General features: G+C 54.9%; 2 protein-coding genes across 6 annotated transcripts; both read right to left on the reverse strand.

Moving 5' to 3' along the window:
• On the reverse strand, positions 580-3,457 carry PRAF2 (PRA1 domain family member 2). Its single transcript, NM_001243880.1, has 3 exons — positions 3,193-3,457; positions 1,838-2,055; positions 580-1,382 (listed from the first exon to the last, which is right to left on the reverse strand). Exons 1-3 carry the CDS (start codon positions 3,369-3,371, stop codon positions 1,243-1,245), a joined length of 537 nt encoding a protein of 178 aa, NP_001230809.1. The 5' UTR covers positions 3,372-3,457; the 3' UTR covers positions 580-1,242.
• Positions 3,798-9,088, reverse strand: WDR45 (WD repeat domain 45). 5 transcript variants are annotated; one of them, XM_013986108.2, is made up of 11 exons: positions 8,970-9,088; positions 7,479-7,550; positions 7,276-7,350; positions 7,082-7,186; positions 6,103-6,262; positions 5,885-5,979; positions 5,239-5,318; positions 4,922-5,130; positions 4,741-4,842; positions 4,512-4,657; positions 3,798-4,260 (listed from the first exon to the last, which is right to left on the reverse strand). In XM_013986108.2, exons 2-11 carry the CDS (start codon positions 7,531-7,533, stop codon positions 4,151-4,153), a joined length of 1,137 nt encoding a protein of 378 aa, XP_013841562.1. In that variant the 5' UTR covers positions 7,534-7,550; positions 8,970-9,088; the 3' UTR covers positions 3,798-4,150.

The following is a 14,891-nucleotide window of genomic DNA, read 5'->3' on the forward strand; positions in this document are numbered from 1 at the left end:
TAATGTCATCCACTTTGGTTTTACTTGCTTTAAGATGTGGGGCAACTTCTTGGCCCGTCTGGGCTCAGATGCCTAGCCAGCTCTGAACAGGAGCCCTCAGTAAGGGAGTTCCCTTCGTGGCTCAGTGATTAATGAACCCCACTAGGATCTGTGAGGATCGCGGGTTCGATCCCTGGTCCTGCTCAGTGGGTTAAGGATCTGGTGTTGCCATGAGCTGTGGTGTAGGTCGCAGATGCAGCTCAGATCCCTCGTTGCTGTGGCTGTGGTGTAGGCCAGCAGCTGTAGCTCTGAGTGGACCCCTGGCCTGGAAACTCCCATATGCCACGGGTGCGACCCTAAAATAGAAAAAAAAAAAAAAAAACCCTTAGTAATACAAATGAAGACAACGAACACTCTGTACCCTTAACTCCCATGTGTGTTCATGCCATTCTAGAGGCAACAGGTTCAGGAAAGCAACTGAGAGCTCACCCCTTCAGTCCACATATTTGACAGAGACCCAGTCAGAAAGTCTGTAGCTGAATTGAAAAGCAGGTCACTGCTGGCCACTGAAATGCACAGACTTTACCCGGGAGGCCCAAATTGGCTTGAGCAATGCAACAGCCTTTATTGTTGCAGCAACACTGATATAGATGCCCCATTCCTGGTCAGGGCTACTCCCACCCCACCCCTTGGTCCTCACCAAGGGGAGTTGGAGGGGGGGCAGTGGTGAATGGCAGGATCCCTAAGCAGAGCTGGAGGGAGGCAAGTGGGACTGGTGAATGTTGGGGTCACCTGGGATCAAGGGTTCATGGGGTCAGGATACCTGAATCCTCCACCCAGATGGAGGCTGGGAACAGTTGGATCCTGGGTTCAAGATTTGAGAAGGCCTTGGTCCCAGTCCCCAGCTTTGGGGCTGGGCATGGGAGACAGGTGAGGTCTCAGACTGGGGTTAGGGCAGTGTCTCTGGGCCCAGGGTTTGAGGTTGGCCACGGATGCCCTGGTCTCCAAGCCCCAGTTTGGGGCTAGGTATGGGTGTCTCTGGGTCCCAAGTTCGAGGCTAGGAAGACTCTGGTTTCCTAAAATGGGGGGGGTTGGGTACGAGGGAATATCCCAGTTTGGGATGCAGGCGGAAGGGTTGCAGTTGTCCTGGTTTTTTAGCTGGAGAGGGACTCCTATCTTATGGGCTGGGAAAGGGCTCTGGGTCTTGGGTACAGGCCGGGGTGCGGTGGCATTATCCACATTTTGGGTGCAGATCCCAGGCCCCTAGGATCCAGCCTCCTGTTCTTGTCCCAGCGCCTCCAGTAGCAGCCCCATTGGCGTCCGCTTGAGACCAATGCTCTCAATCTTGTTCTCAATCTTGTTCTTGAGGTTGCGTAGACGCAGTGACGCGTGCACCAGGATCACTGTGGGCAACGTCGAGGAGTGGAGTCAGTGGGCGGGGACATCAGCCTTTAGCGAACGGGGGCGGGCAGAGGATAGGAAGTGGAGCACGGGCACACCAGTGCAGCGGTCAGGGGCAAGGACACCTCTGAACCCTGAGAGTGTGGCGGAGGAAGGCTCTTCGCAACCGGGGCGCGGCCAGCCGGGGAGGGTGCACGACACTGGGGACGTGGCCGGTAGGAGGCACTTCCTACCGACGGGGACGCCCAGAGAGGCGGTAATAAGAGGGGCGTTCCCAGGGAGGGGAGCAAAGCCGGGGAAGGCGCTGGGTTGAGGAGGTGTGGCCTTGCCCGACGGACGGCCCGACCCCCTCTCCGCCCAGGAACCGGGGTAGGGCGGGCCTGGCGCCCGTTCGCGAGCGCTGGCCGCCTTCCCGGCTGGCTATCTCAGGGGCTATCTCAGGGTAGTGGAGACTCACGAAGCACGGGCCCGGCGATGCTGAGCAGGAAGGTGCAAGCGCCGCCCGCGGCCCAGAGAACCAGGAGGCTGACGGCAAGCACTGCGATCAGGCAGGCGGCTGGGTGGCTGCGACGGCAGCGGCGCACGGCTGCGCGAGTCTCAGCCGCCCACACCAGCATGCCGAGGGCCACGGCCACCACGAGCGCGCTCAAGAGGGTGTGCAGAGGCCGCACGTACCTGCGGGGACAATGGAACTAAGCTAGCCGGGCAGGCAGCGAGAGGGCCGCCCGGTCTCTGAGTCTCCCAGACCACCGTCCACCCGATCCCAGGCCCCGAGCGCTTTGGTCCACCCGCGACCCCACCACCTTCCAGCCGGGCAAATACCCCTGCCAGCCCCATCTTCGACAGGTCCACCGCCCTGGGCTCCCCCGTGGGCTCTCATTTCTTTCTTGTCAATCCTACAGTCCCATCTTCCTGAAATCTCCTGCTTCCAGCCTTCCCATCGGGCTCTCAGCCTTTTTCTGCTCTTTCCTGCCGACCCTACCCCACCCACAGGACCCACTCCAACCCCCCCATCCCAACCTGCTCCCAAACCCACCCTTTGCAAAGGCCCAGCCCTTGCAGTCCTCTTCCAGGCCTTCCCCTTTTCCCTTTCCCCAGGCCCAGAGTCCTTTATGAGATCCCTTTCCAGACTTCCTCCCCTCGAAATCCCCCCTCCAGATTCCGATTTCCCTATAGATTCCTCCTTCCATCATTGCTAGAACCCTTTCAAGGCTTTCGGTCCCACTCTTAAATTCCAGTCGTACCCAAGTCTCACCTCCGGGTTCTCCACCCCCCACCCTGGTCTCAGGCCTGCCATCCCTGGATCGTCCTTGGCTCAAGTCCCCCAATAGGTACCTGCTTCTGGAGAGTCCCAGGAGCCAGGCTCCTCTCCACGCCCATATCCTCCACAAGTCCCCCCTTTCGGCTTGACCACATCCCTGTCCCTGTCTCTGCCCTACGTCCTCCAGGGCCACCTTAATCGGGGCCCCATCACCCCTCAGGCAGTCATATCTCATTTTCAGGCCCTCCTTATCTTCAGGTCCATCCCCTAGCCCAGTTTCCCTTTCAGTTCCACACTTTCTCTATCCTCCCCAGGTCTTTCCCCCAGACCCTCCATCCCCGTCGGGCCTCCCTCAGCCGGGCTCTATCCCTCCCCAGTCCCTTCTTATAACCAGCTTCTATTTCTTTCAAGTCCCCCCCTCCCATGACCCTTAGGCTTTCCATCTCTACTGAATTCGCCCCTTCAAGGTCTTGCAGCCCCCTCAAAATCCCGCGGGTCCACCCTCCATGCCCAGCGGGCGTCCTCGGCCAACCGGAGTCTCCCTCCCTCACCCAGCCAGAGCGAGACCGAGGCCGAAGCAGACAAGGTAGTTGGTTTGGTAGTAGAGGAGGTTGTTGATGACGCGGTGGCACCATCGCTGCGGGTCGCAAGGATCCGGGGCCGCCAGACGTGCCGACCCCAGAACGAAGTCGTCCAGGGCGCGTAGCGGTGGCAGCCGAACCTCCGACATCCTGCCAGTCGATGCAGCTGGACCAGCGGAGCGGTCGGACTACAACACCCGTTCCACCCCGCGCCACCGCGAGGCACACCGGGAAATGGAGTCTGGACCCGGCAGCCGCTACCCTGGCGACCTAGTTGACAGCGCAGGTGCGGCAATGCACGTGACCGGAAATGCAAACACGCCGGAACTGCAGGGAAGCAGGGGCCGCCGGGAAACCAAGTCTCCGCCGAGGGCGAGGCGTTCCCATCCACCCCCAGGCGGGGGCGCCACGGGGACGGTTCTGGCGGCTCAGGCATTGAGGACAGGCAGAGACTGGCGGAAGGACCTGAGTAGGATCCCACTTCCATCCCGTCAGGGTCCGGTCCTTTCCAAGAAACTGCAGGGCCTTTTCAGCCTCATCTGCTCCAGGCCCCACTCCCGAGGTCCAGCCATAAATACCGTTAAGGGTCTTTTATTCATTTTCATCACATCAGAGATGTCTCTTTCTGGCAAGTTTTTAAAAATCCCCACAGGTTGGATTAGGGCACCCGCTCTGGGTCCCTAGCAGTCTTCTCCAGGCGGGAGCCCCAGGGGGTCCGCTGCCTCCCTGAGTCCCTGGCCTGGCCCTGCAGGCACACAGTCATCGGGAAGTGCTTGAGGGACCTGAGCTGTTTAGGCATTGCTCTCAAGAGTGGAAAGTGCGCACCTGCTCCATTAATGCTTGATGGCTGGCGGCTTCCACAGCACTCCCACCCCCACAAAGGCTTTGCAATCTGTCACCGCAGTCCCTAGCACAACCCAGAGGGTCCTTAAAAGTCATCATCATCACAGATGTCAAGGTATACATCGAAAGCCTCTCTGTTGCAGTTTCCATCAGGAGTGAAGACATATTTGTGGAAGGTCCCATCTACACAGATGGCTGGAGGAGGGGGGACGATTGGTAAGAGGTTAGAAGCTGTCAAAGCCACACACTCCAATCCTCTCAGGTGTCCCACGGCCTAAGGCCTATGGCCAGGCCTTTGCCCACGTTCCATCCCCCTTACTGATGATGATGGAGGTGAACCAACGTTTCAGCTCTTTCAGGCCTCCCATGCCCTAAAAATTCTTTCAGGTCCAATTTGCAGGCCCTCGCCCATGCAGTGCCCCCAAGCAAGGGCTATTCCCACTCACCAATGACAGAGTTGACGTTCTTGGAAGTATTGCGACCGAAAGCACAGATGCAGGCTGACTCAGCAGGCACGGTGAAGCTCGCCAGGCTCCACTGAGAATCCACGTACTGCCCAATCATAGGCCCCACTTTGCCCACGCGAGCCAGCCTGCAGGCAACACAGGCTTAGCCCAGGTGTGGTACATGGGCAGGGGGATGGGGGCGAGGCGGGGTGGGGCGGGGGGCACTCACGCGGAGCGGCGGTTGAGGCGCGTATCCTTGAGAGCAAAGATATGGACTGTGCCCTTATCGCTGGACGCGCACAGGAAGGAGGAATCATGGCTAAAGTTGATGCTGAAAGGCAGACCAGCAGTGACGCCCGCATGTCATGTGGGGTGGGGTCACCGGCCCACTATGTATACCCTGTGCTCACCAGTAGAGGGTGGCTGGGTCAGTGCCTCGGCGCAGCTCCACCAGTTTCTCCTTGGACTGCGTGTCAAAAAGGCGAATAAGGGTGCCCTTCTGAGAGGCTGAGGCCACTACCGTGCCTGGCTGGTTCAGGGACACACAGGCCACGTCACTCTGATGTGCATTGATGGTAAACGGAGCAGATGAAGTGCCAGGCTTTGTGCTCGCCAGGTCCTATGGTAGAAGGAGCAGTTCGGGCTCGGGGTGGTAAGGACGTCAGGGGCCAAGAGTCCACAGGGGAAGCCAGCCCGCCTACCCACCCTTGCCCACTGCACAGCTCACCACAAGTTGCAGACTCCCGCACTTGTGTCCTGGGAACACTAGCAGTTGTTTCTCCAGGCTGGGGCAGAGGTCACAAAGCCCTAGAGTGTGAGGGAGGGGGTGGGCTGATCAAGCGGAAGTCGGGACCAGGCAGCGGACCAGGCAGGGTCTCAGATTTGGCCAGAGCTTGGCCAGGGCCAGACTTTGGCCTTCCGTGACACAGGCTACCCACGGAACCCACAGCGGGCTTGCCCTCAGCTGTGCTCCCCATCAGTCAAGGCAGAGTCCCCACCTCCCGATGCAGCGGGTGGCAGAACCAGGAGGCCCAGGAATCCCGGGCGTACCCACCACTCACTTCCTCACTGAGCCTCTCCGCTCTGCTTGCTGAGCTGCGGGGGCGGGGCCAAGATCAGGGGCGGGGCCGGGGCCAAGATCAGGGGCGGGGCCGGGACTGGGGGCGGGACCAGAGAGAGAGCAAGCTGTAAGGGAGGTGGGGGGGTGGACTGGGGATGTAGGCGTCTCAGTCTGTCGCAGGCTCTCTGGGCAAAGACTCTCTCTCCCTGCCTTCCTTTCCCAGTTCCTCGCTGTGCGCCCCTTCCGTTCTCTCTTCGTTGCTGCCCCGTCCACTGCCTCCTGCCCTTACGCCTCCACCTCTGGGTCCTCTCACCCTTGGGGTTGTCCCGGGTGTCAAACTCAAACAGCTTTCGGGGATTGTCGGGGAAGGAGTACACATAGATGCGGTTCTTCAGCACGATCACGATTCTGTGGGCATCACACAACACAGGATGGCCGTGAGCAGAGGGCAGAGTGCCCCCACAGGACTAACTCTTTCGCCTGCTGTGGGGACCTCCTACCTCCCCCACCCCCAGCCCACCTCAGGCTCACTTGTCATGGCGCATGCGCACAGCCAGCACTGGCTTGGTGAAGGTGAACTCCAGCACCAGCTTGTCCTTGGAGTCCTTGCCCTCCCGGGCATCGTCCCAGATCAGCACTGCTGGGCAGGTGGGTGTGTTGTCGGGGCCAAGGTTTGGGGTGAGGGGCAGCCCTGGTGACACAAGACCTACCCCCTGGTCCCCCATGGGACTTCAGCCCACGTGTTTATTAACCTTTTGCTGACACCCAGTGTGACCTGATGCAGCCGGAGCACTTGGAGATGTGACTCTTAAGAGGACAGGTTCTGGAACCGTCACACTCATTTACAGATGAGGAAGCTGAGGCTCCAAGGGGTTGGCTATCTGGCCAAGGACCTCAGAGTCCATCAGCGACCAAGCAGGGACTCACACCCAGGCCTGTCACATCCCATCAGTAATACTCCTGCCTCCGGGGTCCCAGTCCATACCCCCGGGGGATTTCTGTGAAGAATCCTAAGGCATCTCTGGCCACATCCCAGTGGGATCAACAAAAACCCTTAAAATAAGATGATGCTTGAGACTCAAAGCCAGAGGGCATTGGGAAGATGGCGCCAAGATTTTAAAGCCTATTGGTTGTGTGACCTTGGATAAGTCACTTGACCCCTCTGGGCCTCAGTTTCTTCATCTGTAAAAATGGGGATGATGATACGTCCTACCACACAGAGTTATTGTGAGGATTAAATGAGTTAATGCAAGTACAGTGGTTAGAACAGCACCGGGCTCACAGCAAGCGCTCCATAGGTAAGGACATGGCATACGGGAGGCATTGGACAAGTGTTTGTTACATGAAGACAAAACACCAAGCTTCTCAGACAATAAGATTCAGGACTTGTAAGCCGGTGGCCTCACTGTGTGACTCTGAGTTACTCTGACATCTTCATCTGCCAGTGCCTCCGGGAGGCCAGGATTCCGAGGAATCTGGGCCAAGGGGGGGACGGGATGAGGACACTTACCTGAGATCTCTGAGAACTTGGGGCTGCTACCACCGCCCACCAGGGCCAGCAGGTTGGAGCGGTGCAGCATTTCCACCAGGCCCATGCTGCCCACCTGCTCATGGTCTGGACAAGGACCAGGGTGTCAGTAGGGGTGGGGGCCAATGCCCAGCCCCTCCCTTCTGCCCGCTGCCCCTCTCCCACCAACAGCTCACCCAGATGCCCCTTCTCCATCAATGGCTCCACGTTGTAGATGCGCACACCTGTCTCCATGGCACAGCAAAAGCAGCCTGGGGATGGGAGGAACCCCGGCTGCCTCAAAGGATGCCCAGGTGGGAAGCTAAGGGCTTAACAACCCACCTGTGGCCACCTCTCCCTCCCTCCCTCCCAAAAGGGCACAGGCACAAGCCTCTCTCACTTTGGTCTTGGTTGAAACGCAGACTGGTCACTCCTCGAAGTGGCTGCTGAGTCATGGTCCAGGATTGCTTCCCTGGACACAAATGGGAGTAGGGTTGGGAAGAGTCCTGGGGTCTGTTTCCTGAGTCCTAGAACTCCTGTCCCCAACTAATTTCTTCTTCCTCCTCCTGCCCAGCAACCTAACCCCAGCAGGACTGCAAAGAAGACAAAAGCAGGGGGAGAATCCTAGCGTCTCTACACTAAGCTCCCAAGACCCCAAAGAGCATGGCCAGTAACCTCTCCATTGTCTCACACTTGGTTGACACCAGCTCTCCGAACCTACCCTGACCTGGACCCCCCACTCCCCGCCACCTCCTCCTTACTCCCTGGTACTGACTGACTGCTTACCAGGAAATAACAGGGTAGGAGCTATCCCAGTGATACCTCCTCTCTACCTCCAGCCAATCCTGGCCCCAGTACCCCATGTGTCCTGGAACCACCCTCTATCCACTTCTCATCTTCACGTCTGGACCCAGAAGCTAACTCTGCCCGTCAATAAATGGGGAGAAGGGGCTCAGACATTCATCACTTTCCACACCTTCCTGACCTGGCCCTGAGACCTGCTACAGTTGGCCCACCACTCATGAGAACCCCAACCTATTGTACCACTCCAGAGCTCTCACACCTCCCCTCCGCACAGGCTTCCCCAAATCCCTTCAGGATCCCATTCCTACCTGGGGACAATCCTTTCACATGACATGCTAATTTCACAAGCGGGACCTTGCCCTAGATCCCTTTATGCCATAAAGACCCTACCTGAGGATTTGCTTATCACTCCAAATGCCCCACCGCTGGGATATCCCTTTCCACGTGCTCTGCTCTCCCTGACTCTGACATCGGTTAGCTTGGACCTACCCCCAGGAATTGCATCCTCCTAAGAGTCCTCCTCCAGACCCCCTATCCTTTCAATAAGACCCTGCCCTAGGGCACCCCTACCCCCCTCAAGACACTTGCCCAGGCCACACTCTTCCCAAAACCCCTACCCGGAAGAACAAATCCTTCCCTAAAGGCTCCTGCCATGGATCCCCTAATATTCCTGTTCTAGAGCCTCCAAGCTCCTTTCAAACCCGCATCTCCCCCAAACTATTGCCCAGGCACACCCCCTTCCCATCCTCCAAACCTCCTGCCTCCTCCCCTTGTACCACCTCCACTGGACTCCCTCACCCCCCAAAGACCCATTCTTTGGACAACCCCACCTTCCAAGATCCCCTTTAAGGGATCCCCATTCCAAAGGCCCGTGCCACCCAAGAACCCTGCCCCAGGATGCCTCACATACCGCACCCCCTCTTATGTCCCAGACCACTCTCATACTCCTTCCAACACCAGCACCTACTCAAGATCCCTGTCCTAGATACACTCCATCAACTCAGACCCCTGCTCAAAAGACCTCTCCTGCCCGCAGACCGCAACCAATTCTGGGCCCATGCCCCAGCTCCCTGCCGCGGGCACTGACCTGACCTTCGCGCGTCCCCGATCCCGGCCCCAGCTCTCGGTGCCGCCCGCGGCCCGGCTTTCTGACCTCTAGGGCCTTGACGCCCTGCTCCGGTGTTTACATCAGGTCTCACTTCCGGGGGCGGGAGTCTGTAAGCGGAAGTGACTCACCCTCGCCGGAAAACGCGGCCGTAGTCATCCCAGCTCAGCTTGTGGGTCTTTGGAGCAGCGAGAGCGATCGCGGCGTCCTTCCAGGAGGGCGCGGGGAGCAGGGGACGCGCCGCGAGGGCATGACTGTCTGAGGGAAGCGAAGACAGGTGGGCGAGACAGGGCCTTCCCCTCGCGGAACGGAAAATGGTTCTCCTGTACTCGGAGAACTAGCGGCGTTACCTTCTGGGCTAACAAGACTTGGACCTCCGAGGTGGGCTAGAGGGGCCGCCCCCGTTAGCTATTTATAGTCCTCCCTACACACTGCGGTATCCACCTGGGAACCTCCAGGTGGAGCCGGACCTGGAGCCCTTCAGAGCTGAGTCTGTGCCCTCAGCCAGGGGGTGCTCGCTGAGTGTGTCCCCTTAGCCAGGGGAAGCCAAGATGGGATTCCTGACCCTACTCCCGCTTTGTCTTATTTACAAAATGAAAAAAAAATTTTTTTTTTGATGGCAAGAGGTGTTTCTTCACTGAGGGGAAAAAGACCCCAGTTATCTACATACGGGAAATTTTTTTTTTTTTGTCTTTGTCTTTTGTTGTTGTTGTTGCTATTTCTTGGGCCGCTCCCGCGGCATATGGAGGTTCCCAGGCTAGGGGTCGAATCGGCGCTGTAGCCACCGGCCTACGCCAGAGCCACAGCAACGTGGGATCCGAGCCGCGTCTGCAACCTACACCACAGCTCACGGCAACGCCGGATCCTTAACCCACTGAGCAAGGGCAGGGACCGAACCCGCAACTTCATGGTTCCTAGTCGGATTCGTTAACCACTGCGCCACGACGGGAACTCCCCCGGGAAATATTTTTAATTTAACCTTTAAAGTTTGAGATGTAGACTTACATGTAGTTAGAAATAATACAGAGGAAAAAAAAAAAAGAAATAATACAGAGAAACCCCATGTACTTTAACGCTTCCCCCAAAGGTAATATTGTAAAACTACAGTGAAACATTACACTCAATATTGACATTGATACAATCCACCATCCTTTACCTTTTTTCAAGATTGTTTTGATGCTTTAAAAATGTGTTAATAGGAGTTCCCGTCATGGCGGGAACCAATCCGACTAGGAACCATGAGGTTGCGGGTTCGATCCCTGGCCTTGCTCAGTGGGTTAACGATCCGGGGTGTAGGTTGCAGATGCGGCTTGGATCCAGCGTGGCTCTGGCTCTGGCATAGGCTGGCAGCAACAGCTCCGATTAGACCCCTAGCCTGGGAACCTCCATAAGCCGTGGGAGCGGCCCAAGAAATGGCAAAAAAAAAAAAAAAAAGAAAGAAAAATGTATTAATATAGGAGTGCCCGTTGTGGCTCAGCAGAAACGAACCCAAGTAGTATCCATGAAGATGAGGGTTCAATCCCTGGGCCCACTCACTGGGTTAAGGATCTGGGGTTGCTGCGGCTGTGGCGTAGGCCGGCAGCTGTAGCTCGAATTCAACCCCTAGCCTGGGAACTTCCATATGCCGCACCTGCGGCTGTTAAAAAAAAATTAACTATATAATGGACATCTGGAGTTCCTTTCTGGGCGCAGTGGAATCGGGTCCCACTAGGAACCATGAGGTTGCGGGTTCGATCCCTGTCCTCTCTCAGTGGGTTGGAGATCTGGCATTGCTGTGGCTGCCGTATAGACCAGCAGCTATAGCTCCTAGACCAGCAGCTATAGCTCCGTTCATATATATATATATATATATATATGAAATAGACATCTGTTTAATTCATCCTTTTAAATTGATTTATGGCATTGTGTGAAATGTATAATCATTCACCTATTCCCCTACTGATGGCTATCTGGGTTGTTTCCTGTACTGGGTTTTCACATCCATGGGTATATTTACTTGTGAATTTTGGCCCTATATACTATCCTAAGTGTGACTCCATTGATGTGCTCCTCAACAAAGCCAATCTTCTGGCTTTCTTCTGTCTCTACTTCCTCACATCCCAGAGCATATTTAACTTAATTCAGTTTGGCTTCTGTGACTCCCACCTCTCTGAGACCGCTCTTAACCAGATCACTGATGAATAAAGAATCTTCCCAAACCAGCAGTCATTTCTCTACTCCTTCCTGTAACCAACTAACATATTCCAGGTTTTTTGCTCTCACTCTCTTGGTTTTCTCCTCTATCCCTGGCTACCCCTCCACCTTTCTCCAGTTTCCAAATACTGGAATATTCTTGGGTGTGTTCCTGGCCCTCTTACTTTTCTAGCCAGTATTTTCTCCCTAGGTGACTTCATCTTGTCTTGTAACCTTAATTATTGCAAATACTTCTTTGTTTGTCTTTTTAGGGCCACACCCATGGGATATGGAAGTTCCCAGGCTAGGGGTTGAATCAGCTGCAGCTGCCAGCCTATGCCACAGTCACAGCCATGCGGGATCTGAGCCATGTCTGCAACCTACACCACAGCTCATGGCAATGCCAGATCCTTAACCCACTGAGTAAGGCCAGGGATTGAACCTGTGTCCTCATGGATACTAGTCAAGTTTGTTACTGCTGAGCCACAACAGGAACTCCAATTATTGCAAATATTTGGAAGATCCACTAATTTAGATCTCTAGCCAAGACCTCTTTCCTAAACACCAGACTCATATATACCACAGCCTGTTTGACACATTCATGTGAGTATCTCATAAGGCTCTCAAATTTAACCCATCCAAACAGATTTCTCAAGTTTCCCTGGCTCAGACACCCTCCTCCTCCCTCATCACCACCAATGGCACCACAACATTCAGTTTGTCACTCAAGCCAAAGACCATATATGTCATGCTTGATTCTCCTTTGTCATTGGTATATTCTGTTGGTCCAACTGTCAAACGTTATCCCAAATACAGCCCCTGAGTCAGGCACTTTTAGTCAAGATGGAGTAGCAGGGATGAAATTTGTCCTCTTACATGCTCACCCCACCCCCCGAAAAAAGGGAAGAATACATGAAACAATGTTTTTTTGTTTGTCTTTTTTTTTTTTTTTTTGTCTTTTTTGTTGCTGTTGTTGTTGCTATTTCTTGGACCGCTCCCGCGGCATATGGAGGTTCCCAGGCTAGGGGTTGAATCGGAGCTGTAGCCACCAGCCTACGCCAGAGCCACAGCCACGCGGGATCCGAGCCGCGTCTGCAACCCACACCACAGCTCACGGCAACGCCGGATCGTTAACCCACTGAGCAAGGGCAGGGACCGAACCCGCAACCTCATGGTTCCTAGTCGGATTCGTTAACCACTGCGCCACGACGGGAACTCCTGTTTGTCTTTTAAGGGCCACACCTGTTGCATGTGGAGGTTCCCAGGCCAGGGGTCTAATTGGAGCTGTAGGCACTGGCCCACACCATAGCCACAGCAACACGGGATCCAAGCCGCATCTGCGACCTACACCACAGCTCACGGCAATGCTGGATCCTTAACCCACTGAGCGAGGGCAGGGATCGAACTCGTGTCCTCATGGATGCTAGTCAGGCTCGTTAACCACTGAGCCACAACGGGAACTCCGAAACAACGGTTTTTAAGACATACATCTCAGGTAATGGACAGTGGGGTCCCTGAGAAATGAGAAAGAAGATGAGCCCCAAATTGCCCAAGCCTATCACTTGGAGAGTTTGTTTGCTTTCCTCTTGGCTGGGCAAGTGGCATGTGGAAATTCCCAGGCCAGGGATCGAACCTGTGCCATGGCAGTGACAATGCCAGGTCCTTAACACAACTGAGCCAAAAGAGAACACCACCACTTGGAGAGTTTTTATGCTAAGGTACTGAAAGGGGAGACACCCGGAGACTAGTGGCCTCCACAGGTTAAGATAGCCCAGGAGTTTTTTCATGGCTCATCAGGTTACGGATCTGGCATTGTCAAGGCTGTATCTCTGGTTACAGCCGTGGCGTGGGTTCCATCCCTGGCCGGGGAACTTCCACATGCCTCAGGCAGGGAAAAAAAAAAAAAGACAAGGGCAGCTAGAGTTCCAAGGACAGACTATCAGGACAGAGCTTCACAGAGATCTGCAGAGAACTGTTAAGTGCCTGCAGATGAAGAAGCTACCCAAGACCAGGGAAAGAACCATTCAAATGGATTAGAACAGAGCCTGACATGTATATGGATTGGAAAAACTAATTCACAGGGTATAGGATACACAGGAAGGTCATGGGAGAATAGTTAGCCCTGGACTTACTGCCGTTCCAGACCCAATTAATGAGTGATAAAAGGAAGACTCAGAGTTCCCATCATGGCACAGTGGTTAACGAATCCGACTAGGAACCATGAGGTTGCATGTTCCATCCCTGGCCTTGCTCAGTAGGTTGGGGATCCGGCATTGCCGTGAGCTGGGGTGTAGGTCGCAGACGCGGCTCGGATCCCATGTTGCTGTGGCTCTGGTGTAGGCTGGTGGCTACAGCTCCGATTGGACCCCTGGCCTGGGGAACCTCCACATGCCGCATGAGCTGCCCTAGAAAAGGCAAAAAGACCCTCCCAAAAAAAAAAAAAAACTGAGGGAGCAAATTGTTTCTGTTGCTTAAACTTGGGCACTGTCCACCAGTGCCAAATAGAAACATGGAGACAAGGTTTGGGGTGAAGGAGAAGAAAATAGCTTTAATTGCTCTGCCAGGCAAAGGAGACCACAGCAGCTAATGCCCTCAAGTCTGTCCCCTCCCTTGGGAGAGAATAGAAAGTGGTTTTATAATTTGCAAGGGGAAAATATGCCCACAGAGAAGGATCAGGGATAGACGCAAGCTTTCATTCTTCAAAGTTGGTGTTTAGTGGCCTCAGGACTGGTTCTGGTGGTCCTCCTCTAAGGTTTTCATTTGTTGGGGGATTTAGTTCTGCAGAGGAACTCAAAAATCCTGTGTATATTCCTTGAAGAGGAACCAGGACCCCGCCCCAAGGTTTTCTTTCTTTTTTTTTTGCTTTTTAGGGCCGAACCCGCGGCATATGGAGGTTCCCAGGCTAGGGGTCAAACCAGAGCTACAGCTGCCAGCCTACAACACAGCTATAGCAACGCAGGATCTGAGCCGCATCTGCGACCTACACCGCAGTTCATGGCAATGCCGGATCCTTAACCCACTAAGCGAGGCCAGGGATCGAACCCGGAATCTCATGGTTCCTAGTCAGATTCGTTTCCGCTGCACCACGATGGGAACTCCCTGCACTATTGTTTCTTGACTGTTCCTCCCTGGTCTCTGCATTCCCTCCCTTCCCTGACCAGCAACTCTTTGAGCCTGCCCTTTGGAACTCAGGGAAGGTTATGGAGGCTGATGCTTATTCCCTAAAAACAAGAAATGGGGGACACAGAAAAGCTTGTGCCCAGGAGCCCTGCAGGGCCCTGCTCAGTTTCACTTCCAAGTAACTTAGCTAATTGAGTACAAAGATCAGGACGTTTTCTAGGAATGATAACAACAACAACAACAAAACCATAGCACTGGAGTTCCCATTGTGGTTCAGCAGTAATGAACCCGACTAGTATCCGTGAGGACGCAGGTTCGATCCCTGGCCTCGCTCAGTGGGTGAAGGCTCCAGCAATTCTCTGAGCTGTGATGTAGGGTGGCACCTGCAGCTCTGATTCAACCCCTAGCCTGGGAACTTCCATATGTCACATGTGCAGCCCTGAAAAGAAAAAAAAAAAGAAAAACAGAAAACCCTAGCACTTAAAAAAGTAAAATTTAGGAATTCCTGTTGTGGCTTAGCAGGTTAAGAACCCAACTAGTGTGTGTGTGTGTGTGTGTGTGTGTGTGTGTGTGTGTGTGTGTGAGTGTGTGAGTGACTGGGTCACTTTGCTG

The sequence above is a fragment of the Sus scrofa genome, chromosome X, assembly GCF_000003025.6.
Source record: "Sus scrofa isolate TJ Tabasco breed Duroc chromosome X, Sscrofa11.1, whole genome shotgun sequence".
Lineage (NCBI taxonomy): Eukaryota > Metazoa > Chordata > Mammalia > Artiodactyla > Suidae > Sus > Sus scrofa.